General features: G+C 44.3%; 3 protein-coding genes across 5 annotated transcripts in view; 2 read left to right on the top strand and 1 right to left on the bottom strand.

Moving 5' to 3' along the window:
• The window catches only part of Art3 (ADP-ribosyltransferase 3 (inactive)), an 86,314-nt gene that overhangs the window by 56,668 nt on the left and 3,366 nt on the right, over positions 1 to 26,280 (bottom strand). The gene's annotated exons all lie outside the window — the stretch shown is intronic.
• Cxcl11 (C-X-C motif chemokine ligand 11) lies at positions 1,209 to 3,606 on the top strand. Its single transcript, XM_006987243.4, has 4 exons — positions 1,209 to 1,428; positions 2,680 to 2,806; positions 2,907 to 2,979; positions 3,216 to 3,606. Exons 1-4 carry the CDS (start codon positions 1,368 to 1,370, stop codon positions 3,258 to 3,260), a joined length of 306 nt encoding a protein of 101 aa, XP_006987305.1. The 5' UTR covers positions 1,209 to 1,367; the 3' UTR covers positions 3,261 to 3,606.
• Cxcl10 (C-X-C motif chemokine ligand 10) lies at positions 22,129 to 24,600 on the top strand. The gene is made up of 4 exons (XM_006987221.3): positions 22,129 to 22,459; positions 22,985 to 23,111; positions 23,301 to 23,390; positions 23,774 to 24,600. Exons 1-4 carry the CDS (start codon positions 22,399 to 22,401, stop codon positions 23,790 to 23,792), a joined length of 297 nt encoding a protein of 98 aa, XP_006987283.1. The 5' UTR covers positions 22,129 to 22,398; the 3' UTR covers positions 23,793 to 24,600.

The following is a 26,280-nucleotide window of genomic DNA, read 5'->3' as shown; positions in this document are numbered from 1 at the left end:
CAAAAGTTCTACAGGAAGGGCTTTGGTTACAAAGTCTGTAAGACTGCCAGGATTGTGACATACATTTGAACATGAGCAAACGTTTGTTGAACCTGCTATAAAAGGGTGGCGCTTTCCAGGAAACTGGATTACTGAGAGGAAGGGGGGGGGGGAGGCACTTGCCAACCCTTAGGCTGGGCTTTCCTTAGGTGCAGGAAATCAAGTACAAAAGTTTCAATACACAAGCAGCCCATCCCCACCCCCACCCCCACCCCCGCAGCTCGCCACACTTTCACATCTGTTGCATTTACATTGTGATTTCTGAGGGAAAGCGGACATGGCCATACCCATATGGGGGCCGGGGGGCACGGCTCTTCCACTGCTAGGCCGACACAGAAGAACAGCCGCCCTACAGACCACCTTGTCATTCTCAGGGAGGAAGAGGAGGGGCCCTTTTTCATTCTGTGCTCCTGCAATCATCTAAGTGGTCTGCAAATACAGACCTTGCTTTGTAGATCAGGCTGGTCTTGAATTCACGGAGATCTGCCTGCCTCTAACTCCCGAGTGCTGGGATTAAAGATGTGTGTGTGCTGCTACCACCCCCAGCCTAAAGTTCTCAAAAACAAACAAACAAAAAACACACCTGGATTTGAGCTCCTTCTGTTTCTAAAAGTGACACATTTAAAAATGATTCAGAAAACTTAAGAGGGACAGAAAGAGGTGATGACTTTGTCTTTATAGTCCTTAACAGCAAATATACATGTCTGCAGTAAAAAGCGCACACACACACACACACACACACACACACACACACACACACACACACACGGCTTTAAAATTCAAACAGAAATAGATGCAAGTGCACAGGTATGGGGAAAGTATTTCAGACCTGAGATTGAAAGCAAAATAAAGTTAGATGAAGGTCACCTGTTAGCAAATAACATGTGCCTAATGTGCATATCCTTTTGCGTACTCTGTGAAGGAGGAGGATGAGCTGACTGGACCCACGAAGGTTCTTCCTGAGTCTGTGGATCTTGGGATTGCACTGCCCAGAATCACCAGACAAAGGCATTTCTAGAAAAAGTCACCTACAGACAGCTGCTTCGCATTGGGGGTGAGCTACTGTACATACAGCACTCTAGTTCCCAGGTACTTTCACATTCCTGCCACAGTCCTCCCTGTGTGGACAGGAAGGCAGAGACACTGACGTGAGATAAAAGGGAAACTCTAGGAAGCAAGAAAGCTACATGAGTCAAGAAGGGAAATTCCTCTTTCTACACAAGGATTGCTGGCTATAAAATGCTCCTGACACACTCCTGGGGTCCAGCCTGCTCACTGCTCTCTGCAAAGAACATCAAAGCCAAGGAGGAGCAGCAGCAGCAGCCGAGATGAACATGAAGGGCACGGCCATCGCCTTGGCTGTGATAATCTGTGCTACAGCTGTTCAAGGTAGATGCTCCTTTTGCTTCTAAGCCTATACGCTCACTTGGTTACCTTTCAAATGTCTTTTCTCTAAAATACACAGACAATTTACTTAATTCCACACATTAGAAGTTCTAGCAATGGCAGGAAATGTTGGAATTCTTTATATAAAATGGTTGTTTTAACTATGAATGATAAATGCTATGGATTTCTTACTTTTCTGACAATTATCTAGCAAGAGCCTTTAGAGGTAGCTCTCAGTGTCTGTTCAGAGAATCTTATATGGGATTATGTTGGCATCCTGGGAAAATTAGTTTTTTAAGCATGAGCCCACTAATTTATTATAACCAATACTTTCGGAATAGAAAAAAGGAAATTCTCACTGGGGCGATGGTCATGGTCATTTCATATGTGTTTGACCAATACTTCACTTGAGAACAAGAGTGTCTGAAGGACAGTATGGACACCGACAACCCTCTGTTGGCCCTTCCCCCAAAGAATGTTGCCTCTAAATAGAAACGTTATTAACATTTTCCCATAAGCTGAACCTGGAACCTGCCCTGTGATCTGCTGGTTCTTCTGTGGTTATCACAGCAGACCCAGGCTAGGAAATACGGAGTCTATAAAAACAAACCTAGTCATTTTTAGATCTCTTCCTGCTCTTCTAAAAGAGCAGATCTTGGTGGTTTCCCTGGAGGGATCTGAAAGAGTGTTTTAGCTGTGGAGGATAACACGATTTCTGACACGTAGTGTTAATCTAGAATCTGCATTATTTGCTCATTTAATAAAGAACAGATCACCAGGGTCTGCGCCAGCTATGAAATAATTGAAAGTGAATACAGAAGAACAGAGCCACGTTGTTCTTGGTGTTGCTGTACGCTGTGTGGTTGTGCTGAGCTGGTGGTGTACACACAGCACAATGTAAGTTCAGCACTTAGAGAGGCTGAGTTGAGGTAGGAATGATAATACTAAGATGTGGGGCCTGCTATGTGCCTGCTTCAAGTTCAAGGTCATCTTGGGCTTTCCGGCGAGCTGGAGGCCAGCCTGGGTCAAACAGCAAGTGTGTCTTATCTGAAACCTAAATGAAATAGTTAATAAACATGAATGAATGAAATAATCAAGGATATAATAAATTAGCATAAAGCAGAGGGAAATATTATAGGGAGATTCAAACTCAATTCCAATCTGCACACATGAGATTACTAGAAATGTGTCTGCTGTCCACTGCCGGGGTTGTAAACCACAACCATGACTGACCGGTTCTGCGATCTGTTCCAGGCTTCAGTATGTTCAAAAGGGGGCGCTGTCTTTGCATAGACCACAGAGCGAAGGCAGTCAAGCTGGCAGATATTGAGACGGTCTCCGTAATTTACCCGAGTAACGGCTGTGACAAAGTTGAAGTGATGTAAGTAACGGGCTTGCTGGAGAGGGCAGTGGTGTGGACGGTCTTGCTTTGTTGACGCTCCCCCCTGAGGTTTACGACTTCTCTGTGTCTTCCCTTACAGTATTACCCTGAAAGGACACAAACGGCAAACATGCCTGGACCCCAAATCAAAGCAAGCACGCTTAATACGACAGGTAGGTTACCAGACTTGAAGTCAGACTGTGATTGCATCCACGAGAGCTCTGAACACAGAAAACAGGCAACCGCAGGAAGACCCCATTACAACCCCAACAGAACGTACATGAAGCATTTAAGGGGTCCAGGGTTATGGCAACATCCTTTTCCTGCTCCCTGTTTTTACAGGTTAGCTCTTAATTATTGAGGATACAAAACAACCCAGTAAATAAAACTCTTCATTTTCTCATTACAGGCAATAGAAAGAAAGAAGTTTTTAGGGCACCAAAAGAAGTCCTGAAAAAAAAAAAAAAAAAAAAAAAAAAGCTGGAAACCTGGGAGTGTCTGACTGTGATCACTCAAATATGAACTCTGAGATAAGAACCGGACCTTCTCCTGTCTTGGAATATGTACCCATATATTACCAGGTTACAGAACCTTCTAGGAGGTTTGATATGCCTAACTGTTCTGCTTGGCTATGAAAATATTTATCTCTAAAGTCACATGTCTGTATGTGTGCACATTCCGCATTACCTTCTGTGGTTACAATGGATGCATTGTTACTGGAGCCCAGCCCAGCACTGGACTCAAAAGCAGCTAAGTGTGTAGTAAAACATCCCTTAAAGGATTTTTCATAAAAAAAATAAGCATTCCTTTCCCCAAATACCCTGCAGTACATAAACATCTAGGAAAAGTTTTCATGTCTCACCTTGTTTGTTCATTTCCAAAGACCGTCATTCACGAGACGCAGCGCAGACATGGCAGAACACTAATGTTTCCTGAGTCAGCAACACTGGATTCCCTGAGGTGCACTAAAGGGGTTAAGATGTGTATTTCCTCACATTCCTTTTTATCTATTTTATCAGTGACAATAGCCTGGTTACATTTTAAATATAAGTTGTTTTTGCTCACCAAAGAAAAATGTTGGAAAAAACAATCTATGAACATCTATCAATCTGTTCCTTGTGATTCTGCTTCTGAGAAAAATATGTACTTGGTATATTTCCTTTGTCATACTCTGAGTGGTAGGGATTTCTTTAAAAAGAATAAAAAGTGTGTTTCTTTAGTAAACTACTATGACTCTTGTTAAATCATAAACAACTGCACACTGTCTGGGCATTGGCACGCATGCCTTGAGTTATTCTTTTACTTTGTATTTTAGAGGCACATAGCTACTTGTCACTGTGCAGAATTCTTTAGAAATCTACTTCAGTGGGGAGTTAGAAATATACTTCAGTGGGAAGGAGTTGGGAATGAGAAAGAATATGATAAAAATGGCACTGTAAGAAATTCTTTTTTTTTTTTTTTTGGTTTTTCGAGACAGGGTTTCTCTGCGTAGCTTTGCGCCTTTCCTGGAGCTCACTTGGTAGCCCAGGCTGGCCTCGAACTCTCAGAGATCCGCCTGGCTCTGCCTCCCGAGTGCTGGGATTAAAGGCGTGCGCCACCACCGCCCGGCTAAGAAATTCTTAAAATAAATAAAAAGAAATTAGCTAGGTATGGTGGTGCACACCTTTAACTCCAGCAGTTAAAAGGCAAAGGCAGGAGAATCTCTAAGTTTGAGGCCAGCCTGGTCTGCATAGTGAGTTCCAGGACAGCCAGGGCAACACAGAGAAACCCTGTCTCAAAACATGAAAAGAAAAGAAAAAAAGAAATGCCCAAATGTAAAAACGGAAATAGCCGTTAATGATGGTCATGAAGGAATCCATTCAACTTTACTTAGAGAGACTGATTCTTCCCAGTCTAACTCCCCAACCACCACCATTTCCATCTTTGGCCATTTCCTCACATTGTGGCTTTCTGAGTGCAGCCAAGCTGGAGAAACCAAAAGGAGATTTCCTGCCAACCATGAGGAAAACTCAGCCCCGCTGTGCCTACCCCAGACTCTGAACGTCAGCTAGGACACAAAGACTCTATCAGGAAGAAACTCAAAGTAGCAGCAATGATGACGACAATATCCTTGCCAGTGGCGTCCTGACACCCGACGTGACTCTGACGGGTCATTTCTGCCAAGCTCCCTCATGTGCGTGTTCGTTTTCCAATTGTGATTGTCAGTCCATAACTCCGTAAAAAGTGGGTCACAACGTAACTGAATGCAGAGTCACAAAAAAACAAAACAAACAACAACAAAAACCCAACCTGGCAACAGTACAAGACCTCTGAACTCACAACCACCAAAAATTAATTCAAAAATCAAACACATTAGTCCACGGTGTCTGTAGCAGCGTTTGCCCATTGTTGTATTTGCCTAATGCTGCATTACAGGACCTCACTGTAACCTCGGTTCTGAGTGTATATTGTGTACACTGCACCGTGCATGCACAACACCATGACATGCAATGAATCCTGCTTGAAACATTCAGATTGGAGGCCACTGCGTGTGCAACAAATGGAGGTGTTTTTACTGTGCATACAAAGGTTCCTGCTCTTACAGAAACGTTATTGTTTAATTACGAAGAAAAGGGGTTTTCATATTTTCATACTGTCATCACTCAGTATATAAAAGTATCAAATTACTGTATCTTTGTGTTGAATTGTATTAGAATATTCTGGTTATTTTTAACTTCCTTTAAAGGATTGCGAATATAGCTCAATAGTAGAGCAATTGCCTCTAATGTGCAAGGCCCTGGGTTCAATCCCCAGCATTGAAAGAGCAGGGCTTTTTGAGTTGCTGACTTGAGATTCATTAAAAACAAATCAATTCATTTTAGCTGAGGATTAGGGAAGAATTTCCAACAATTCCTAAAATGCCCTAAACACGTCATGTTGTTTATATAACTATGCAGAAAAGTATCTATCCTCAACACTGACAATTATGAAATAAAGTTATCAACAGATTTTGAAATGTACTGAAGATACTCCACTTCCTCCATTATCAAGCATCCTGCCAAGACTGGATGCTTTAAGTCAAAAGAAGTATCACATACATTTCCATTCGTAAGCAAGTCTGCTCTTATCTTTCATAAATGGCAAAATTATATGTGCACCAAATCATTATTTTAAAAATATATTCTTTATGATATATTATGAGCATTTGCTTTGTATGCTTATTTTATACAACTATGCATCTGGGGTCACATAAACATTTCTGTGATATAAAGAAGTCACAAGTTGAAATGTCTCAGAGCCCTGCACTAGCCTTCCTGTGGATTCTTCAGCTAACAATTAAATTCATTTTTTTCTTACGTCAGAGCCTCTGACTAACTACAGCACTAGTATACAGCTGTATACTAGAGGGGAATGCTGTTTGATGGGCACAGGTGTCTGAGATAAAAGAGCACAGGATGGGGGTGGGGCCCGGGCTGGGGGAGGGGGCGGGGCATCGACACAGTGCTAGGAATGTACTTACTGCGAATTAACTCTACCGTTTAAGTGGCTAAGATGGCAAGTTATGGGTGCATTTTTTCACAACAGAAAGGGCCAAATTAATCAGATAATGATAAAAATAGAAGGAAAATGAGAAATACGCCATAGACTGAAGGACAGAGTAGATGAACGAGAGAAACTAAGGCAAGGAATCAAGGAAAATGGTAAGGACCGAAGTCATCAGAGTAGAGACAGGGATTGAGAAACACACTGATGGGTTGAAATTCGAAAGAACAGCACTTGAATGTGGAATGTCACCCAAAGACTCTCGTTTGAACGCTGGGTCTCAAGCTGGTGGCGCTGTTTTGAGGGACTGTAGAACCTTTCGGCCATGGGAACTCGTTGGTAGATGTGGGGCTCTGAGGGCAGGGCTGAGCCTGAGATCTGAGCTCCACTTCAGCCAAGCTCTCTGCTTTACCATCTACGAAGATGTGAGCAAGACACGGTACAAATTCCTGCCACCACAAACAATGCCATGCCTTCCCCAGGGTGGACTCTATCCCTTGAACTATGCTCCAAAAGATATGCTCCAGAACCCACCCTCAAGTGGCTCCTTGCCAGATACTTGGTCACAGTCGTAAGAAAGGTAACTAATACAGTACCGCCTGGACCAGGAATAGAAGATAAGAGCTTGGAAACATTGGTTTATTGGGGGAAATCTGAAGGCTAGGTTTTTTTTTTTTTTTTTTTTTTTTTTTTTTTTTTTTTTTTTGGTTTTTTCGAGACAGGGTTTCTCTGTGTAGCTTTGCGCCTTTCCTGGAGCTCACTTGGTAGCCCAGGCTGGCCTCGAACTCACAAAGATCCGCCTGGCTCTGCCTCCCGAGTGCTGGGATTAAAGGCGTGCGCCACCACGCCCGGCTTGAAGGCTAGGTTTTAAATATAAAGAACTTGAAATAAAGTCACTGACAGTCATTTAGAAATTCAAGACTGTTCCTTCTAACTAACCAAGAGAGTCCCCAAATAGACGGAATACTTCTGCAAAGTATTATTCGAAAAGGGAAGACTATATTTAACTATTTTGGATATTGAGTATGGTACCTATTATGTCCACATAGAATTAGCATATCTTTTTAACTACCTCATGAATTTTCCATCAATAAGCCAGGTGTTGTATGCATGCCTGTAACCCCAGCTCTTGGGACACTGAGGCTGGAGTACCACAAATTTTAGACAAGCTTGAGCTACATAGCAAGACCCTATCTCAAAAAAAAAATCATAACTAATAAACACAAGTATTTGTGATATGGCCAACACATTCTGTGGATTATAAGTAATACACTCAGAGCTGCTAGCTCTCTGGAGAGGGTGATAGTAGTCACTTCTTCTTGTCTTAGTTGCTAATTCTACTTTCAAGACACTGATAATTAAGCTGGACAAGTGTGAGATCATAATGTGATCTATAGTTTTGTGTAAGTATCAAAAAGTATGTTTCCTAGAAGATGTCCAACACCTGGCCAGTCCAAAGTCAGCAGTGGCCCAAATGTCTGAGAAGACAGGAGACTCTAGTCAGCTGGGAGCCCCTCCCTTGGTAGATTCCAATCCTAGAGGACCCATCCAAAGCTACTCCAACCCTTTTGGGGTGGGGGACTCTATGCCTAACCGTAGTTTTATTTCCTATTATTCTTTTAAGATTTTAGTTTCTATTGGCCTTGTCATGCTCCTCTGATTTTGCTGAGGCTTTTCCTTCTTGCCAATCAGATGTTTTCTTTCTTGTTCTCTTCTTCCTGCTGTGACACTGTGCTGTTCCCTTTCTTTCCACTCTTATATAGTCTTGGTCTTTCTTTCCCCCTCCCCCCATTTCTTTATTCCATTCGCTCACTATTCTCAGATTTTCCTCAAACAACATTTAACTTCATAGTACACACTCTCTTCGCCATTTTGTTTCTGTGATCACTGGTGATGTATCAGTTGGCTTTAATCATTTTCAGTTTGCTTCTTAGCGTGCTTGGTTTGGAGGCGTCACTGTTACAGTGGCGTGTTCTCTTCTGAGCAGCTCTGGTACCGAGCTTCAGGAGTAGAATGCTGTCAGAGTCAGGGCTTCTATTGCTGTGAGGAGACACCATGACTATGGCAACTCTTATAAAGGAAAACATTTAATCGGGTGGCTAACAATTTCAGAGGCTTAGTCCATTATCACAGGGCAGGATACATGGTAGGTAGACATGGTGCTGGAGAAGGAGCTGAGAATGGAGAAAGAGCTAAATCTTGATCCCACAGGCCATAGGAAGTGAACTGAGACAATGGGTGTGGCTTGAGCACACATAAGACCTCAAAGCCTAGCCCCACAGTGACACACTTCCTCCAACAAGGCCACACCTCTAATAGTGCCACTCCCCATGAGCTCATGGGAGCCAATTATATTCAAACTCTACATTCCACTCCCTGCCTCCCATAAGCTTATAACAACATCATAATGCAAAATGCATTTAGTCTAACTTCAAAAGTTCCCATAGTCTATTACAATCTCAACAATGTTTAAAAGGCCAAAGTTCAGAGTCTCTTCTGAGATTCATGCAATCTCTTAACTGTAATCCTCTATAAAATCAAAATTAAAAAAAAACAGATCACATACATTCAACATATAATGGCACAGGATATGCATTACCATTCCAAAACATAGGGAAGAGAGAATAGTGAGGAAATACTGGACCAAAGCAAGACTGAAAACCAGCTGGGCAAACTCCATACTCTGCATCTCCATGTCTGATGTCAAGACGATCTTCAGATCTCCAACTCATTTCAGCTTTGTTGACTGCAACACACTTCTTTCTCTTGGGCTGGTTCTACTCCCTGTTAGCAGCTCTCCTTGGCAGGTGTCCCATGACTCTGGCATCTCCAACATCTTGGGGTCTCCGAGGCAACCCAGGCTTCAATTTCACAGCTTCATACAATGGCTTCTCTAGGCCTCCACTCAGGGACACCCCTGACACATGCCTGGCCTCAGTGGCTTTCCTTAGTCATGGAGGCAAATGCCATAGCCTCTTTCTTCTATCCTTAACTCTAAAGCCAGAACCATGTGGCCGAAGCTGCCAAGTTCTGCTGCTCCTAGGGGCTGGAACATGGCCCCCTCATTCAATTACATTTTCACCAACTTTCTGTTTTCAATGGTTTCCTTCACTGCCTAAGCTTGACTGTCCTGAAACTGAATCTGTAGACCAGGCTGGCCTCAAACTTAGAGATTTACCAGCCTCTGCCTTCCCAGTGCTGGGATTAAAGGCGTGCACCATCACATTCTGCCTTAAGATTTTCTTTAATTCCTTTTCACAAGTTAGAAACATAGCTGGGTGGGATCTTGCCCTGAGGTCACCACTCCCTTTATTCCATTTCTTAATCTGTTTATCTCTTTGAAGACAGGACTTAGCTCCATTCCACTTCCTGGTGCATTTTTTCTCCTCAAATTGTACATTTTATATTTTTAGTTTCTCAGCTTGCTCCTTTTCATTATAAATCTGTATCAGAGTGACCAGTAATAACCACACAACGGAGTCTATACTAGGCTATTTTGAGATTTCCTCTGCCAACAGAATTAATCTAAAACTCTTCATTTTAGCCTCAGGCAGATTCTTCAGACAAGGGTGAAAAGCAGCCACATTCTTCACCAAAATATTGCAAACACAATCTCTAGCCAACACACTAAATTTCTTCTCCTCTGAAACCTCTTGAGCCAGACCCACAGTTCAATTCACCCTCAGCACCACTGTCTTCCATGTTCCTACTAGGACGGCCCATTAAGCAGTGCTTAAAGCATTTCAACTGCTTTTCCAATCCAGTCCCAAAGTTTGTATTCCTTCAAACAAAAGCATGGTCAGGCCTATCACAGCAATACACCAGACTCTGGTACCAACTTCTGTCTTAGTTAGGGTTTCTATTGCTGTGAAGAGACAACATGACCATGGCAACTCTTGTAAAGGAAAATATTTAACTGGGGCTGGCTGACAGTTCAGACATTTATTCCATTATCGCCAAGGTGCAACATGGCAGCGTGCAGACAGACACGGCGCTGGATAAGGAGCTGGGAGCTCTACATCTTTGATCCACAGGCAGCAGGCAGTGAACTGAGACACTGGACATGGCTTGAGCATAGATGAGACCTCAAAGCCCATCCCTAGGGTAACACATTTCCTCCAACAAGGTCACACCTACTCCAACAAAGCCACTCCTCCTAATAGTGCCACTCCCTATGGGGGCCATTTTCATTCAAACTACCACAGATGTTAACTAAGAAGATCCACAAATAAACACCAAGACCTCCCCAAACCAACATATTCACAAACCAAGAAACTAAATACCAAAAAAAAAAAAAAAAATGATCCAATTAAAATGAGATACAGATCTAAATAGAGAATCAGAAATAGAGAAAAATCAACTGGCTGAGAAACACTTAAAAGAAATATTCAACATCCTTAGCCATCAATGAAATGCAAATCAAAACTACTTTGAGATTCCATCTTACACCTGTCAAAATGACTAAGCTCAATAACACACGTGACAGCTCATGCTGGCAAGTATGTGGAGCAAGGGGAACACTTCACTGTCGGTGGGAGTGCAAACTTGTACAGCCAATGAAGAAATCAATACGGTGGTTCCTCAGGAAGATGGGACTTGATCTACAGCTACACCACTCTTGGGACATGTACCCAAAGAATGCTTCATCCTAGATCAAGGAAACATGCTCAGCCATGTTCACTGCTGCTCTGTACATAATAGCCAGGAACTGGAAACAACCTAGATGTCCTTCAACAGAGGAATGGATAAAGAAAGTGTGGTACATTTACACAATAGAGCATTACCCAGCTGTTAAAAAGAAGTGGCATCGTGAAATTTGCAGGCAAATGGATAGAACTAGAATAAAAAATATCCTGAGTGAGGTAACCCAGACCCAGAAAGACAAATATGGTATGTATTCGCTTATATGTGAATATCAGCCATTAAATCAATGATAACTAAACTACAATCCATAGACTCAGAGAGGTTAGGTATGGAGGAAGGGACTGGGAGGAACACACGGATCTCCCTGGAAGGGGGAAATAGAGTAGATTTCATAGGTGGACTAGGGATGAGGAGGGAGAAAGGATGAATCAGGTGAAGAAGGGGAGGAGAGATAGGTTTGTGGGCAGATACGCCTAGAATTTGAATGGTGGAATGGAAATCTAGAACAGTGGAAACTCCCTAAAGTATTTGAAGGCAATCCTAATGAGGTCTCCAAATAATGGGGGAAACAGAGCACCGCTGGACATCTCTTGTCACCAAATGAAGCTTCCAGTACCAGGACTGGGTTACATTCAGTTGAGTTGTTGGTCAAAGGGGTCCCATGGAAATCCACAAACAACCCAGGCTGTTGCCAAAACAATAGGTTGTTCTGTTGTTGTGTTTTTGGGGGGGCAGGGAGCACCACCTAGCTCCCCAATAAATCACACACAGAGGCTTATTCTTAATTATGAATGCCTGGCCTTAGCTTGGCTTGTTTCTTGCCAGCTTTCCTTAACGTTAAATTATCCCGTCTACCTTTTGCCTCTGGGCTTTTCTCGTTCTCGTACTTCCGTAAATCGTACTCTTACTCAGTAGCTTGCTGTGTAGCTGGCCCCTGGAGTGCTCCTCCTTCTCTTGCTCTTTCTCTCTTGTCCCTTTTCCCAGATTTCTCCTATTTATCCTCTCTGCCTGCCAGCCCCGCCTATCCTTTCTCCTGCCTTGCTATTGGCCGTTCAGCTCTTTATTAGACCATCAGGTGTTTTAGACAGGCAAAGTAACACAGCTTCACAGAGTTAAACAAATGCAACATAAACAAAAGTAACACACCTTAAAATAATAGTCTACAACATTGCTCTCTGCAAACTGAAAGCAAGGCTGCATTCCTGAAAGGAACACCCTCACAACTCACTGAACATGGAGAGGGTGAGGTGGAGCCTAGATAGAACCTTCACCTCATGGTCAAGTGTCATTGGTACGGGAAGGTACTCTGCAGGCTACTAAAAGAGAAACATAAACACCAACCCAGCCACAAACCCTTTGATCTACAATCTGTCCTGCCAGCAGGATATGCTAGGGCAGTGATGGCTCAAAGCTTGTGGGAGTGACCAGCCAATGTCTGATTGGACTTAAGGCCCACTCCCTGAGATGGAACCCATACCTGATATTGCTTAGGTAACCAAGAACCAGAAACTAGAGAGCTCAGAGACCTAGGTAAAACCAAATACTACTGGTCTTAAAAAATGAGTCCTAATGATATTCTGCTATACACATAGATCTGTGTCTTGCTCACACATCACCAGGGAGACTTCCTCCTGCAGCAGATGGGAACAAGTGCAGAGACCACAGCCAGACATTACACAGAGAGTGAGACCTTGGGACACACAGCTCTAAATGGGCTGTCTCCATCAAACCCCTCCCCTCAGAGCCCAGGGAACCCCAGAAAACCAGGCAGAAAGTGTGTAAGAGCCAGAGGGTATGGAAGACACTAGGAGAACAAGGCCATCAAAACCAACTGAGCAAAGCTCATGGGAACTCACAGAGACTGAAGCAGCAGGCACAGGGCTGACACACATCTGCACCAGGTCCTCTGAGGACACAGTAGAGCTTTCAGCTTGGTGTTTCATGGGACTCCTGATACGTGAATGGGTGGATCTCTGATTTTTTTTTTTTTTTTTTTTTTGGTTTTTTTTTTTTGGTTTTTTTGAAGACAGGATTTCTCTGTGTAGCTTTGGTGCCTTTCCTGGATCTCACTCTGTAGACCAGGCTGGCCTCGAACTCACAGAGATCCGCCTGCCTCTGCCTCCCGAGTGCTGGGATTAAAGGCGTGCACCGCCACTGCCACTGCCACTGCCACTGCCACTGCCACTGCCACTGCCGCCGCCGCCGCCACCGCCACCCCCACCACCCGGTGGGTCTCTGATTCTTATGCCTTCTCTTGGACTCTTTTCTTTCTGATTTGCCTCGTCCAACTTCGATGTGACACTCTTTGTTTTACCTTATTATGTTTCATTTTGTCCTGTTTTGTTATGTCTTAGAAGCCTGTTCTTTTTAATGAGAGATGGAAAGTGAATCCAGATGAAGGAGAGGGGAGGAGGAACTGGGAGGACTAGAGAGAGAGGAAATGGTAATCAGGATTATTGTATAAGAAAAGAACCTAGTTTTAATAAAGGGGGAAACAAAACAAACAACGTTTGTGACTATGAGGTAAGAGCAAACCCAGGCAGAGGAAGCAGAACATGAAGCTGGTGAGTACAGCCACAGCGAGGAAGCCAGGAGTGCTTCATTGCTAGGATGATTTATACCGACTAATTTTTAAAACACACAACCATCAACTGCCACACCGTATTTTTCTATTAAAAAAAATATTTTTTCTTGCCTTTTACATACCAACCCCTGTTCTGCCTTCTCCCGCTCCCCCTCACCTACATCTACCCCCATCCCCTCCTCAAAGAGGGTAAGGCCTCCCCTGGGTTGTCATCACAGGCTGGCATACCAAGTTGGGGCCGGACCTAGCCCCTCCCTCCTGCATCAAGACTGAGTATGGCATCACACCACAGGGAATGGACTCTAAAAAGCCAGTTTGTGTACCCGGAATAAGTCCTGGTCCTGTTGCCAGGGGACTCACAAACACATCGAGCCACGCAACTTCTACCCACATTCAGAGGGCCTAGTTCAGTCCCATGCAGGCTCCCCTGCTGCAAGCCACAGGAAAATGCAGTGGAATCCAGCTACTATCACAAAAGCCACTACTTGGAAAGGTCAAGGGCTTTTCCAAAGGTCAAGCCATGGCTTAAGAAGTCTTGGTGATATTTTAGCTTTTGTATATTTATTAGCCAATTCCTGCAATGATTTTCTTGTATGCTTTGTTTGCTTCCAAAAACTCCTAACAGTATATTTATCTAAAATACCTATCAAGCATCCACGGCCAAACGATCTCCTGAATTAGGGTAAATTAAGCTCAGACTTTCCTTTCTTATACAGCCTTAGTGGTATTTATACTATCATTATAGACTCCTAACATTTACCTAACCACCTCTAGAAATGTAGTTTGAGCACATAAATTCCCTTTTTCTGATATATTAACCAATCTTATCTCTCAGTTGACCTCCTCCTTTACCACTCCCCTTTTGGGTTATAAAAGAACTGATGGTCTCTGCCTGAGGAAGACTCTTGTCTACCTTTATGACACTGTAAGAATTCAAGCCTGGTGACCCTGCTTTAGCTAGAGCCCTGCTATTGCATGGGTATATGACTGTAAACCTCGGATTTAGGGAGGATTCTGACTGGAGAACTAGATGGAGAACTAGAAGAATGAGACGGAAGATGAGGAAGAGCCAGATGGGGAAGACCAAGATGGGGCAGAACTGAGATGAGAGAATTAAGATAGGACTTAGAGGGGGCGGTGAATAAAAGTAGAGAGAAGTCAGGCAAGAAAGGAACTAGGCATGAGAACAGAACTGAAGCTGTCTAGATAAAATCTTATCCCAGAGGAATAAAGTAGACGGACTAAGAGCTCCGTGTTCTTAGACTCATTTCCCGAAAATAATTCGTGCCATCTGTAGCTTCTCTCCTGGGCCCCTGGGAAGAAGATTATTAAGGCTGGACCATAATAATTATTGAGACTGCCCAGCTGTTAGTCCGGAGTCCGTGAGCTCCCGCTAGCGTGGGTCAGCTGTCTCTGTGGTTTTTCATGATCTTGACCCCCCACCTTGCCCTTATAGTCCCTCCTCACCCTCTTCAGCTGACTCCGGGACCTTGGCCAAGTGCTTGCCTGTGGGCCTCTGCCTCTGCTTCCATCAGTCACTGGATGTAGGTTCTATGATGACAATTAGGGTAGTCACCAATCTGAGTGCAGGGGGAGGCTAGTTCAAGATCCCTCTCCACCATTGCCAGGAGTCTTAGCTGCAGACAATCTTGCCACACCATATTTTTAAAATTTTTCTGTTCTCTGCTACCTGATTATGAGCTCTTTCATTTATAATCGGTGTATGCATTATCAGCTTGACTTCTGCAACAACTTTCAGAAATTTGACTCCTGCAACAACTTTCAGTAAAAGATTCCTTGTTGAAAAAAGAATCTTCTTGAATTCACAGCTGTATCGTCTATTTTCTTAAAGTCCCTGTGGGACGTGCACTCCTGTCGACCCTGATCAGGTAGACTGAATGAGAGAGAGAACTGCTGCTTCCTCGGGGCAGTTCATGACTCTAAAGTTGAGATAACCAATGTCCTGATTTGTAGATTCATGTCACCGATTTTCCTTGCCTACAGAGGCAGATAATAAAGGCAATACAGATGTACAGATGTGTGGTTGTGAGGCTCTGGAATTCGTCTGCCTGGGTTTAGACTGGCATCTTGCTATGGAACATCACTGAGCTGTTTAAAACAGTCTAAGTCTTTAGTAAACTGAATAAATAAAACAGTACAGCCCAGCACAGGTGAAAACACGCAGTCAATGTTGATGTTACTGTATGATTTTTAATAAATTCTAACACTAAGCCGTTTACATGGATAACTAGTATGGAAAGCAGGCACATTCCATACTCTGTATTAACAACTATTCATGTGCTGAGATTCCCTATGCTGGGATTTTTCAAAACATCTTAAGGCACAGCCTTCCTGTTCTAGAAGGGGAGAGGGTGGGGGAGCTGGAAAGGGCGGAGAGGACCAGCTCCCGTCACCTGCTCTCTGCCTGGCCTCCCGCTTTGTCTCCTCCCACTTCAGCTATTGCATTTATATTATTAACCATGATCATCTGGCTCTCCCCCTTAGTTCTCTGATGCTCTCTGAATACCACGGTGATTTAAGCCCTTCAGTCACTTTGCTGAGTCAAATATCACCACAGCTTAATATCGAAGGTAGTGCTAGGGACTTCCTAGTTCTTACGATGTTATGACCCGGGAAAATGTCGGCACAATTCCATTATGACACACTTCTTGCTTTGTTTTTGTAGGGTCTCACTCTGTATCCTAGAACTCACTATGTTCTACAGACTGGCCTCAAACTTGTGGCAATCCCCCTGCCTTAGCATTCTGAGTTCTGGGATTAAAGGGATGAATGACCACCACATGGCTGGGGTACATTTTCCTTGGCTCCTCTCTTCTAAGAAGGAACTGGGAATCTAAAAAAAAGCCCTGCCTTCCTGTTTCCCTGAGATAAGAACTTTGTAGCTAATATTATTTATTTTTTATTGACTGTTGGTTTCTGAGACAGGGTCTCATTCTGAAGCCCAGGTTGGTCTAGAACTCATTATATGCCCAAGCTGGCTTCAGGTTCACAGTGGTCCTCCTTCCTCAGCCTCCCAAGTGGAGCAATTACAGATGCATGCGGCCTCACCTGGCATCACTGTTTACAACTCTGGTATGCAGACTGGCTTGTCCTTTTACTTACTGACACATAAACTCTATCCCCGACCCATACATTTGCATACTTATGTTTGTAACATGAAGGTCTATGCGCTCTCCACCCAAATCAAGAGCATTAAATAATTGTTCGGTACCCCATCCCTTCAGCTCGTCCAAACCCAACGTAAACACTATCCTGAGTTTTGCTTTTAAATGTGTGGTAGGATAAATCAATGGGAATGGAAATGGAAACAAAGGTTTTTGTTTGTTTGTTTGTTTGTTTGTTTGTTTGTTTGTTTTTTTGGTTTTGGTTTTTCAAGACAGGGTTTCACTGTGTAGCCCTGGATATCCTAGAACTTGCTTTGCAGACCAGGCTGGCCTCAAACTCACAGGGATCCATCCACCTGCCTCCCGAGTGCTGGGATTAAGGGTATGTGCCACCAGGCCTGGCTCACAACTGAATTCCTTAACTCTTATTTTCTTTCAGAGTGAGCCCAGAACGGTGAATACTGGCAAAGTAAATGTACCAAAAGCCTTGAGAGAATTTTTGAAAGGAAAAAACAAATATTAAAAGTTATCATTTTCCTTTTTCATTCCAAGACCTCACGCAGGGCTGGCAGTGACTGGAACATTAGCATAACGTTGCCATCAGCCCAGTGACACTGAGCACATTCTCACGGAGTGCCTGCAGCCACCCGAATAAACACACATGCCCAGACAAGAGGCCATTTGACTTTTGGCTGTGGAACTTTGTCAAACGGGAAAGCCTGAGATGTTTAGCTCAATGTTATTTGATAGCATCTTAGATTCCTCTACACTTGGTGTAAACAAGTTCTGCCTCCTGCTTGTTGACTTTTGTAAATATTGTTGTGACTATAAATTATTTTTATAACATCTTAAAGTTATTTGCTACTCATGTAGATTTTCCCAGTATACTACCTTCCAGCCATCTCTAACTAGATTTTTTTAATGTGTTACTTTTGAGTTTTCTGTGGGATTTTATCATCTGTAAGATTTTATCTTCCTGTCCCGCTTAGTTTGGCCTTCAGGATAGGACCCACAGTGCACTGCTTTGTAAATTCGCCGTGTGCTATTATTTATCCTGTAGGTAAACTGTCTTACCAATATAAGCCCTTTCCTATGAACAAATGCTACATGATTGAGGCCCTCAGTGCTAGTGCTGATGTATCTACAGCTTGCGAACTCTGCAGAAAAGCTAACACATGTCACTAGCGGTAACTGGGTCATCCAGAGGATTTCCCACCTGGGGGTGGGGGAGCTGGGGATATGACACAGCTCAGTGGTAGAGCACCTGCCTAGTATGTCTAAGGTTCTGGTTTGGATCCCCAGCACCAGAATAAAAACTAATCACTGCATGGTCTAAAACCATGCTTCTCAAAGCAGTGGTGGTGTACACCTTTAATACCAGGACACAGGTGAATCTTTGAGTTCAAGGCCAACCTGGTCTACAGAGCGAGTTCCAGGATAGCCAGGGCTACACAGAGAAATCCTGTCTCGAAAACCCAAAAAGGAAAACAAACTGTCTCTCAACCTTCCCAATGCTGTGACCCTGTAGTGCAGTTAGTTCCTCATATTGCGGTGACCTTCAATCAGAGTTATTTCATTGCTACTCCATAGCTGCAATTTTGCTATTTACAAAACGCAATGTAAATCTGGCGTGCAGGCTATCCAATATGTGATTCCAAGGGAGTCGCGACCCACAGGTTGAGAACCACTGGAATGAGCCACCCAAAGCTCCTCTCAGCCTTCCCAAACAAGATTGTATCTCTCGCTCCTCTGTCAGCACTTCCTTTGCCCCGGGCTCCCTCCGGCTGCTGCCGGTGATGGAAGAGGCAGCTGGGTCACTGGGAAGCGTGTGAGCGCTGCACAGAGTAAGTGCCAAGTCAGAACTACGAAGCGGAGGCTCTGCTGACAGACGGCAGAACAGTGTCCTGCAGCACCTCGGGGAATCCCGTCCACAGACCTCCGGCCCGCGCTTCTTCTAAGTGCTTCCATTTCTCAGAAAGCCTTTTCTTTGGGTCTCTGCTCACGAGCTTTTAGGAACAGGCTGTTTTATTGTACTTGACTCCCCTGGCCTGAGGGCATAATTAGAAGCAGAGCAGCCGAATTCATGAAGTGGAAACTGAAACTAAGTTCTTTAACTCACTTTCTTTCAAAGTGAGCCCTGACCAGTGAATTCTAGCAAATGTACCAAAAGCCTTGAGGATTGTTGAAAGAAAAATAAAATTTAAAAGTTATCGCTTTCCCTTTTTCTTCTTCCACACAAATACCCGATGCAGGTCAGGAGTGACAGGAACATTCACAGCAAGTTTGTGACTGATGTACAAACCACAGCTGTTCTCCAACGGTTTCCATGTGGGTCACGTTCATGAGGTTTATGCCCTGAGCAGGTTCCCATGCAAAACAAGAGATGGAATCTTTGCTTCTCTTCTCACCAGGCAGAACACAGTTTCCTAATTCACATTCCTAGGCACCCTGATCCCGGAACAGGGGTGACCTGGATACCTTCCTCAACCAGCCATCCCGGTCATGAGAAGACCCACACCAACAAGGAATAAATAAACTTCTTAATTTGCATCTTCGGCTGGGCATGGAGGCACAGACCTTTAATCCCAGCACTCGGGAGGCAGAGGCAGGTGGATGGATCTCTTGTGAGTTTGAGGCCAGCCTGCTCTACATAGTGAGTTCCAGGACAGTCATAGCTACATAGTGAGACAGTATCTTGAAAAACCAAAATAGTAATAATAACAACAACAACAACAAAAATAATTTATGTCTTAGTCTTTATCAGATTTGTTTGGCATAATTAACTCCCCAGGAGCATGCTGAGGATAACCGGGGACAATGAGTGTTCAGAACCTGCAAAGTTGAACTCCAGGCCCTACCCTGTGTTCAATATCCTGTGCCTCTCACCAGCCTTCCTGACTGGCTGGTTGGCTTCCTCTGTAGTGTGTGTGTGTGTGTGTGTGTGTGTGTGTGTGTGTGTGTGTGTGTGTGATATCTATGCTGGCATATGCTTCCCCTCCTGGCCATTTAAGTACATCTCACTCTTTTGTTTTCCTTGAGGTGGGCTCTCTACATAGCCCTGGCTGTCCTAGAACTCAGTAGGTTCCAGGCCAGCTTTGAACTCAAAGAGATCCACCTGCCTCTCCCTCCCAAATGCTAGGACTAAAGGTGTGCAACGACATGAACATCCTGCAAATACACCTCACTCTTTTTTTTTTTTCCTTCTGTTTTTTTTGAGACAGGGTTTCAAAAACTCACTCTGTAGACCAGGCTGACATCGAATTCAGAGATCCCCCCCTCCCCGCCTCTGCCTCCCAAGTGCTGGAATTAAAGGTGTGCGCCATCATGCAGCCTGTAAGTACACCCCACCCCACTCTTCCTTTCTTTCTTTCTTCCTTCCTTCCTTGCTTCCTTCCTTCCTTGCTTCCTTTCTTTCTTTTTGAGACAGGGTTTCTCTGTGTAGCTTTGCACCTGTCCTGGGTCTCGATCTGTAGACCAGGCTGGCCTCGAACTCACAGAGATCCGCCTGGCTCTGCCTCCTGAATGCTGGGATTAAAGGCGTGCGCCACCACCGCTTGGCTAAGTGCACCCCACTCTAAGGCTCATCTGAGGCTGATCTTTTCTCCAGCGTCTTCAAAGCACTCTGACAGTGAGTATACACTCTCCTAGGAACTTCCATATCAGATATCTTTATTTTAGTCATGTGACACCGCCCTTACAGTTGTTGTTTTGTTTTACAGATTTCAATGCGTGTCTTTCTCCTAGCAACAAAAATTCCATGATATGTATGCCATACTTGCTATAATCTGTGCCAGAATTCAGTGCAAAACGTCTGGACCACTTAAAGTACAAATGCATGCCTGTCATGTGTCTCTTTATTGGGTAACACATCCATTACTATAGTATATAATATATATATATATTATAGTATATATTATATATACTATATATAGTATATATAAATATATATTATATATACTATAGTAATTTTCATTTTAGCATGAAATTTGGTGTAAAATAAATCTAACTTAAACTTTTCCTAGGTATTTAGTTCCAGAAACTCCAAAATAACCTCAAAGATGACTTCAGCCAGAAGGGAAATCAGGAATTCAACCAAGAATTATTTGCTTTTTATCACCAAGTGTTTGAGATTGTGGGCTCCAGAGAGGGGGTCCTGGGTTCTTAAAGGGGTTGAATGAGTAAAAGCTTGTGACTAACAGATACTTAATGCTATGGAATACTTACTAAACTATTTTCTTCTTAATAAATGATTATTAGTCCATTTGCTATCTCCCTCAAATCTGTTTTCTCCTTTGCATCTTGAGAACTTGAACAATAAAAAAAAACTGTCACCACATATCTTTTTTATTATTTAATGTAACACTGCCCAACACTGCTCCCATTCAGAGTCCACTCTAAATTCTGACACTCCTACAGTGCAGTTTCTATTCTGCAGAAGCAGGTTTGGAGGGGCTCCTCATGGCACTCTCTCACAGGGGCCAGGCCTCATCAGAAGTCCGCAACATGGAAGTCTCTTGGCTTCTGTCAACCCTGGCCTCGCTCCCCTGCCGTCCTTCCAGATTCCCACAGCTGTCCGACTGGCTCACTTGAAAGCTTAGCTCTGTTCTCGTCCTCGGACTACATCAACCTAGGATTTAGCACTCTAGAAATTTCCATCTTTTCCAAACAGCAACTCACTTCCTGCTCTGGCCCCGAGCTCCTGTCCTGCAGGTCCAGGTGCAGACATGGGCTTTGTTCTTGGCATCCAGTGACGCTCTGAACCAGTGCACTCCGGGTTCAGTAGCGCTATCCCAGGACGAATCGCTGCCACTTCCTGGCCAGTCCCCATCACTGCCACCCCTGTGGAAGATCTCCCATGTATTTTCCTCGGTTCTAGTTATCGGCTGCCTCAGCTGTTGCACTGCAGAGTGATGCCCACATCTACTGGGCATCACTTCATCCATGATCCTCTGTTGCCACACACTGGCTAAGAAAACAATCATGAAATCCACGACAGAGTTGGAACGAGACCAATGATTAGCTTTCCACCCTCCCTTGGCACTCGTGACCACCCCCTCCCCATACCCGGTGTAAGATGTAACGGGAGACTCCACAGCTTCTCTCCTGGATGCCTAGTCTAACTGTACAAAAGCTCATTAAGTTGTATAGACTTTGGATCTGGTTAATTAATTCAAAAAAAATCTCTGCTGTGTGATTTTTCACTTATTGCAAGTTTTTATAATAAAGTTTGTAAGATGAACAAATTCCTCAAAAAAAAAAAAAAAAGCAAGAGTAATGAAAATGCAACAAAAATAAAACTGTGTTTAGGACTTGACTTGACTTAAATATTAACTCTGTTTTACAAGATAGGAAAGATGAGATTTAAATCCATTTTCAAACTTATTCTACAAGGCACTCCATCCTTTTTCCTCAAACAGCTCATGCTTTGGAAAGTGAAACTTAACTCACTCACTCATTAAAAATGAACAGAGCACAGAGGGAAATTCCAAACTCGGAACTCACAATAAACACAAATAACCTCAATTTTGCAACAGGGGACTTCCCTTGAAGGACACTGAAGTCTTGCTGAGTCAACTCCAAAGTCATCCAATCAAGAGTCAGGGAGGGAAACTCTGGGCCGATAAATACTGCCCAGTGGCCCAGCACTCCACGAGGCATTCATCCACGGCTGACACACCTCCTGAGCCAGCCAGCCAGAAGTCTCCACTGTCAGCACCATGAACCCCAGCGCTGCCCTGGTGCTCTGCCTCATCCTGCTAAGTCTGAGTGGGACTCAAGGTAAGGAACGCCCAGTCAGAAGGACAACTGAGCTCACTTCTAAACACAGTGTAGCTTTAAGTTTGGTGTGTGCCTACAAAAAGAGAGGGAAGCAGGCAGGGATCCCTCCTGCTTGCAGACTTTGTCTCGTGCTGGTTGGTCAGAGGAAAATTGAATAAGAGAAAGAGAATAGAGAAGAGAAGAAAGAGAGGAAAAGGGGAGGTAGGAAAAAAACTGAGGATGGAGGAGGAGCGGAGAGATGAGGAAGGAGAGAGGGAGCTAAGACAGATGCCTCCTTACCGAAGCCTAATGAATAATATGACCTATACCTGAGGGCATGATTTCACCACTAACAAGTTGCAGGCAGCTCCCTTCTTCACGGTAATAACTATTTCACCATTCAGACCTATGATATGACGATGGGCTACATCTCTTCTCAGATTGACAATGTGGGGACAGGTTCTGCATATACTACCTCACCTGTATTAAGTGCCTAAAATGGAACCGTAAGCTAACCTTTCCTGCTCCACTGCTCTCTTCCTGCAGGAATCCCTCTCTCAAGAACAGTACGCTGCTCCTGCATCAAAATTGATGACCGACCGGTAAAACCGAGGGCCTTAGGAAAACTGGAAATTATTCCTGCGAGCCAGTCCTGTCCACGAGTCGAGATCATGTGAGTAAAGCCCCGCGGGCTGCTAGCTTCCCTCACACATTAGACATGGGACGCTAATCAGGAAAGGTCCACAAAGGGTTTGCGCTGCCCCTACCACTAGCGAGCGAATGGAAGATGACTTCTGCTCTGGGCCTGTGTGGTCCTTCTGTTGTTGGCCTGCTGTTCATCTATCTCACCGCTTGCTTCCAGTGTCACAATGAAGAAAACTGAAGAGAAGAGATGTCTGAATCCAGACTCTGAGGCCGTCAAGAGTTTGTTGAAACTGGTCAGCAAAAACAGGTAGGTGGGCTGTGGCTCTTTCGGGAAACGGCAGTCTTGGGAAGTAACGTACGCGCTGGGCTTTGTTGTGGGATCTTTGCCTTAAACCCGTCGCCACCATGTCCCATTCTGCCTCCATTTTCGCAGACACTGAGGTGCCACCTCGGCCATAAATACCTAATGTCTAGAGGTGACAGGTAATGACTTTAACCTGTGAGCAGTTCTAACTGTCCGGGTAAAGCGGTCCAATTTCCCCCATTTCCTCACTAAAAACAACGGCCATGTGACCCACGGCGACTGGGTAGCAGAGGGGAGTGCACCGAGCCTTATTCCCAAGGGTCTTTGGGTTCCCAGACTGGAGCCCGAGAGTCTCTTCCACTCACTACACTGTCTTCTTCCTACAGGTCTAAACGAGCCCCTTAACCAGAGAGCAGCTGATCACCGCAGTGCTGTGACCAAGAGGCGGCGGCAGAGAGCCTGCCTCTCCATCCCTTCCCTTCCCGCGGTGTGTGGCTAGCCTTAATTGTCCCTGGTTCTCCTGAAAGGTGACCAACCATGGTCACATCAGCTGCTATTCCTGGTGACGTCACGTCACTGAAGGACGATGGACAGTGCATCGTCCTGAGACAACAGGGACTCCAGTGATAAGTGTTCCCAGCTCCACTAAGAGCTGGTCCTGAGTTCTCAAACAGCTGAAATAGCTCTCCTCGCCCTGTACTGTAAGCTGCACTGAGGTGCTACACTCCCAGCCTTGGGCCAAGCCATGCCTGCTGCCCACACACTCCTCATCTTCCTATCTTAGGTGTGTTAGGAGATCTCTTCAGTTCAGAGTTACCTGGGTTCATTTACTTCAAATACAGTCAAAGCCTGCTTCTAAGAACCAACTTTACTTCATGGCGTACTGCCCCGTCTTCCCAAGGGAACTTCATAACTCAGAATACTTACAGGAAGCTAAAAGTATATGGAAATGTGTGTATAGATATTATTTAATGAGCAACTGTACAAAGTAGAATTCCTAGATGTATGTTTTTTGTACGACTTTCATTGTAAACGGAAGACCTTGTGTAATTAAGAATGTATCGATGAACAATTAGAGAAGTTGATATTGACAAGCGTTTCTGAATGTTACATAACACAAAAGGGGTTGGATGGTTTTCAAAGTAAAAATAATGTACTGTACTGAAAATATTAAGAGACCAAAAAAGATAATAAAGTAATAACTGATATGAAATGTTCTATGGGTCACGTGACTGAGAATTATTTCAGAGGTTTAGAGACTCCATGGCTTGGACAGGAAGTTGGGGTGGGGGTGGGTAGAGGACAAGTGAATCAGGAAAATTACCCCGCTCCTCCTAAGTTTAGCCTCCTGAAGGCCCAGCATACAAGATTCCTATATGACTGGCAAGGCATGAGAGAATGGTATGGGCATGGACCCTGACCTGGTGAGTTTTTATTGTCAGCTCCACACAAGTGAGTCATCTGGGAAGAAGGGGTCTCAGGTGAGGGGATGTGTAGATCAGACTGGCCTGTGGCCATGTCCGGGGGTGGCTTGATGTGGGAGGGCTCAGCCCACTCAGGGCAGGGTCCCGCTGAGCAGGTGGTCCTGGGGTGCGTGAGAAAGCTAGCTGAACATGAGCCAGAGGAAGCAAGCCAGAGTGCACGCCAATAAGCAGCCTGCTCCGCGGCTTCTGCTCCGGCGTCCTGCCCTGGCTTCCCTTGGGGATGTAGACTGGTGCCTGGAAGCAGGAGCTAGATAGAGTCAAGCCTCTCCTCCCTGAAGCTGCTTTTGGTATTTACCACAGCAACAGAGAGAGAGCTGGGGCAGACTCCCAGATCCAAGACAGCTCCGCCAGAATAGCGCACAGGGGAGCCTGGAAGCAATCACTTCTCTCCTCGCCCTGTGTCTTCGCCTCCACTTTCTAGACTTGGTTAATTACACCACCATCCATCCACTCAGTTCCCCAAACGAGCAAGCCACATGACCACTTCTTCCCCACCTCCTCGGTCCAGTTAGTGACTGAGAAGAGGCCTGCAACACAATTAGCTGATAAAATATTAGTCTCTGAAACGTATGAAGAATCCTCATGTAAAAACAAGAAAATACATTTTAATAATTTAAAAAATAGCCCATGGTACTTTGTGCTTTTAATCCCCATGCTGGTGAGGTGGAGACATAAATCTCAGCCAGTATAGCCTACTGCTACACACACACACACACACACACACACACACACACACACATACACACACACAGTACAACTGGAAATAATCTCACATGCCAATTTTTGCATAATAAATACAAATAATAGAAGACTGAGGAACAGATACATGTACATATTATTTAGGGTTATTACAAAATTAGCCTTCTCTTTCTGGCAAGCAATCAAATGTTACAGAAAACATTGAATATTCTTATCATCTGTCTTTTTAATTTCAAAGAAGGAAAAACTAAAAACATTTATGTTACAAGACACGGTTTCACTGTGTTGTCCACGAGGGCCCTGAACTCTGGGGTTTGAACGCTCACCCTGCCTCGGCCTCCTCAGCAGCTGAGACTGCGGTGCATGCCACCCCACACAGAACCAGAAAACAAAGTCACTTAAGACATAATAAGAGCATTATTGTACTACTGATACTAGAGACAACCCAAATGCTCAGTGTTGAGAACCAACAGTCTAGACATATGAAAAACTATTTAAAAACACACCATCTATGTAGAGGCAAAGGAAATATTTATAGAAAGTAAAATTAATGGATGACAAAGTGACAAAATTAGTGGCAAAGACTTATACATAGGTAGGGGTGTGGTGTGTGTGTATGTGTGTGTGCGTGTGTTCGTGCGTGCGTGCGTGCGTGCATGTGTGTGTGCGTGTGCGCGTGCGCGTGTGCGTGTGCGTGTGCGTGTGCGTGT

This window comes from Peromyscus maniculatus, chromosome 10, assembly GCF_049852395.1.
Source record: "Peromyscus maniculatus bairdii isolate BWxNUB_F1_BW_parent chromosome 10, HU_Pman_BW_mat_3.1, whole genome shotgun sequence".
Lineage (NCBI taxonomy): Eukaryota > Metazoa > Chordata > Mammalia > Rodentia > Cricetidae > Peromyscus > Peromyscus maniculatus.
This window is presented reverse-complemented; position numbering and strand designations above follow the sequence as displayed.

Coding starts and splice junctions, on each gene's coding strand:
- Cxcl11 (XM_006987243.4), top strand. CDS start 1,368: ATGAACATGAAGGGCACGGCCATCGCCTTGGCTGTGATAATCTGTGCT. Junction 2,807..2,906: donor TGTGACAAAGTTGAAGTGAT/GTAAGTAACGGG, acceptor CTTCCCTTACAG/TATTACCCTGAAAGGACACA. Junction 2,980..3,215: donor AAGCACGCTTAATACGACAG/GTAGGTTACCAG, acceptor TTCTCATTACAG/GCAATAGAAAGAAAGAAGTT.
- Cxcl10 (XM_006987221.3), top strand. CDS start 22,399: ATGAACCCCAGCGCTGCCCTGGTGCTCTGCCTCATCCTGCTAAGTCTG. Junction 22,460..22,984: donor AAGTCTGAGTGGGACTCAAG/GTAAGGAACGCC, acceptor CTCTTCCTGCAG/GAATCCCTCTCTCAAGAACA. Junction 23,112..23,300: donor TGTCCACGAGTCGAGATCAT/GTGAGTAAAGCC, acceptor GCTTGCTTCCAG/TGTCACAATGAAGAAAACTG.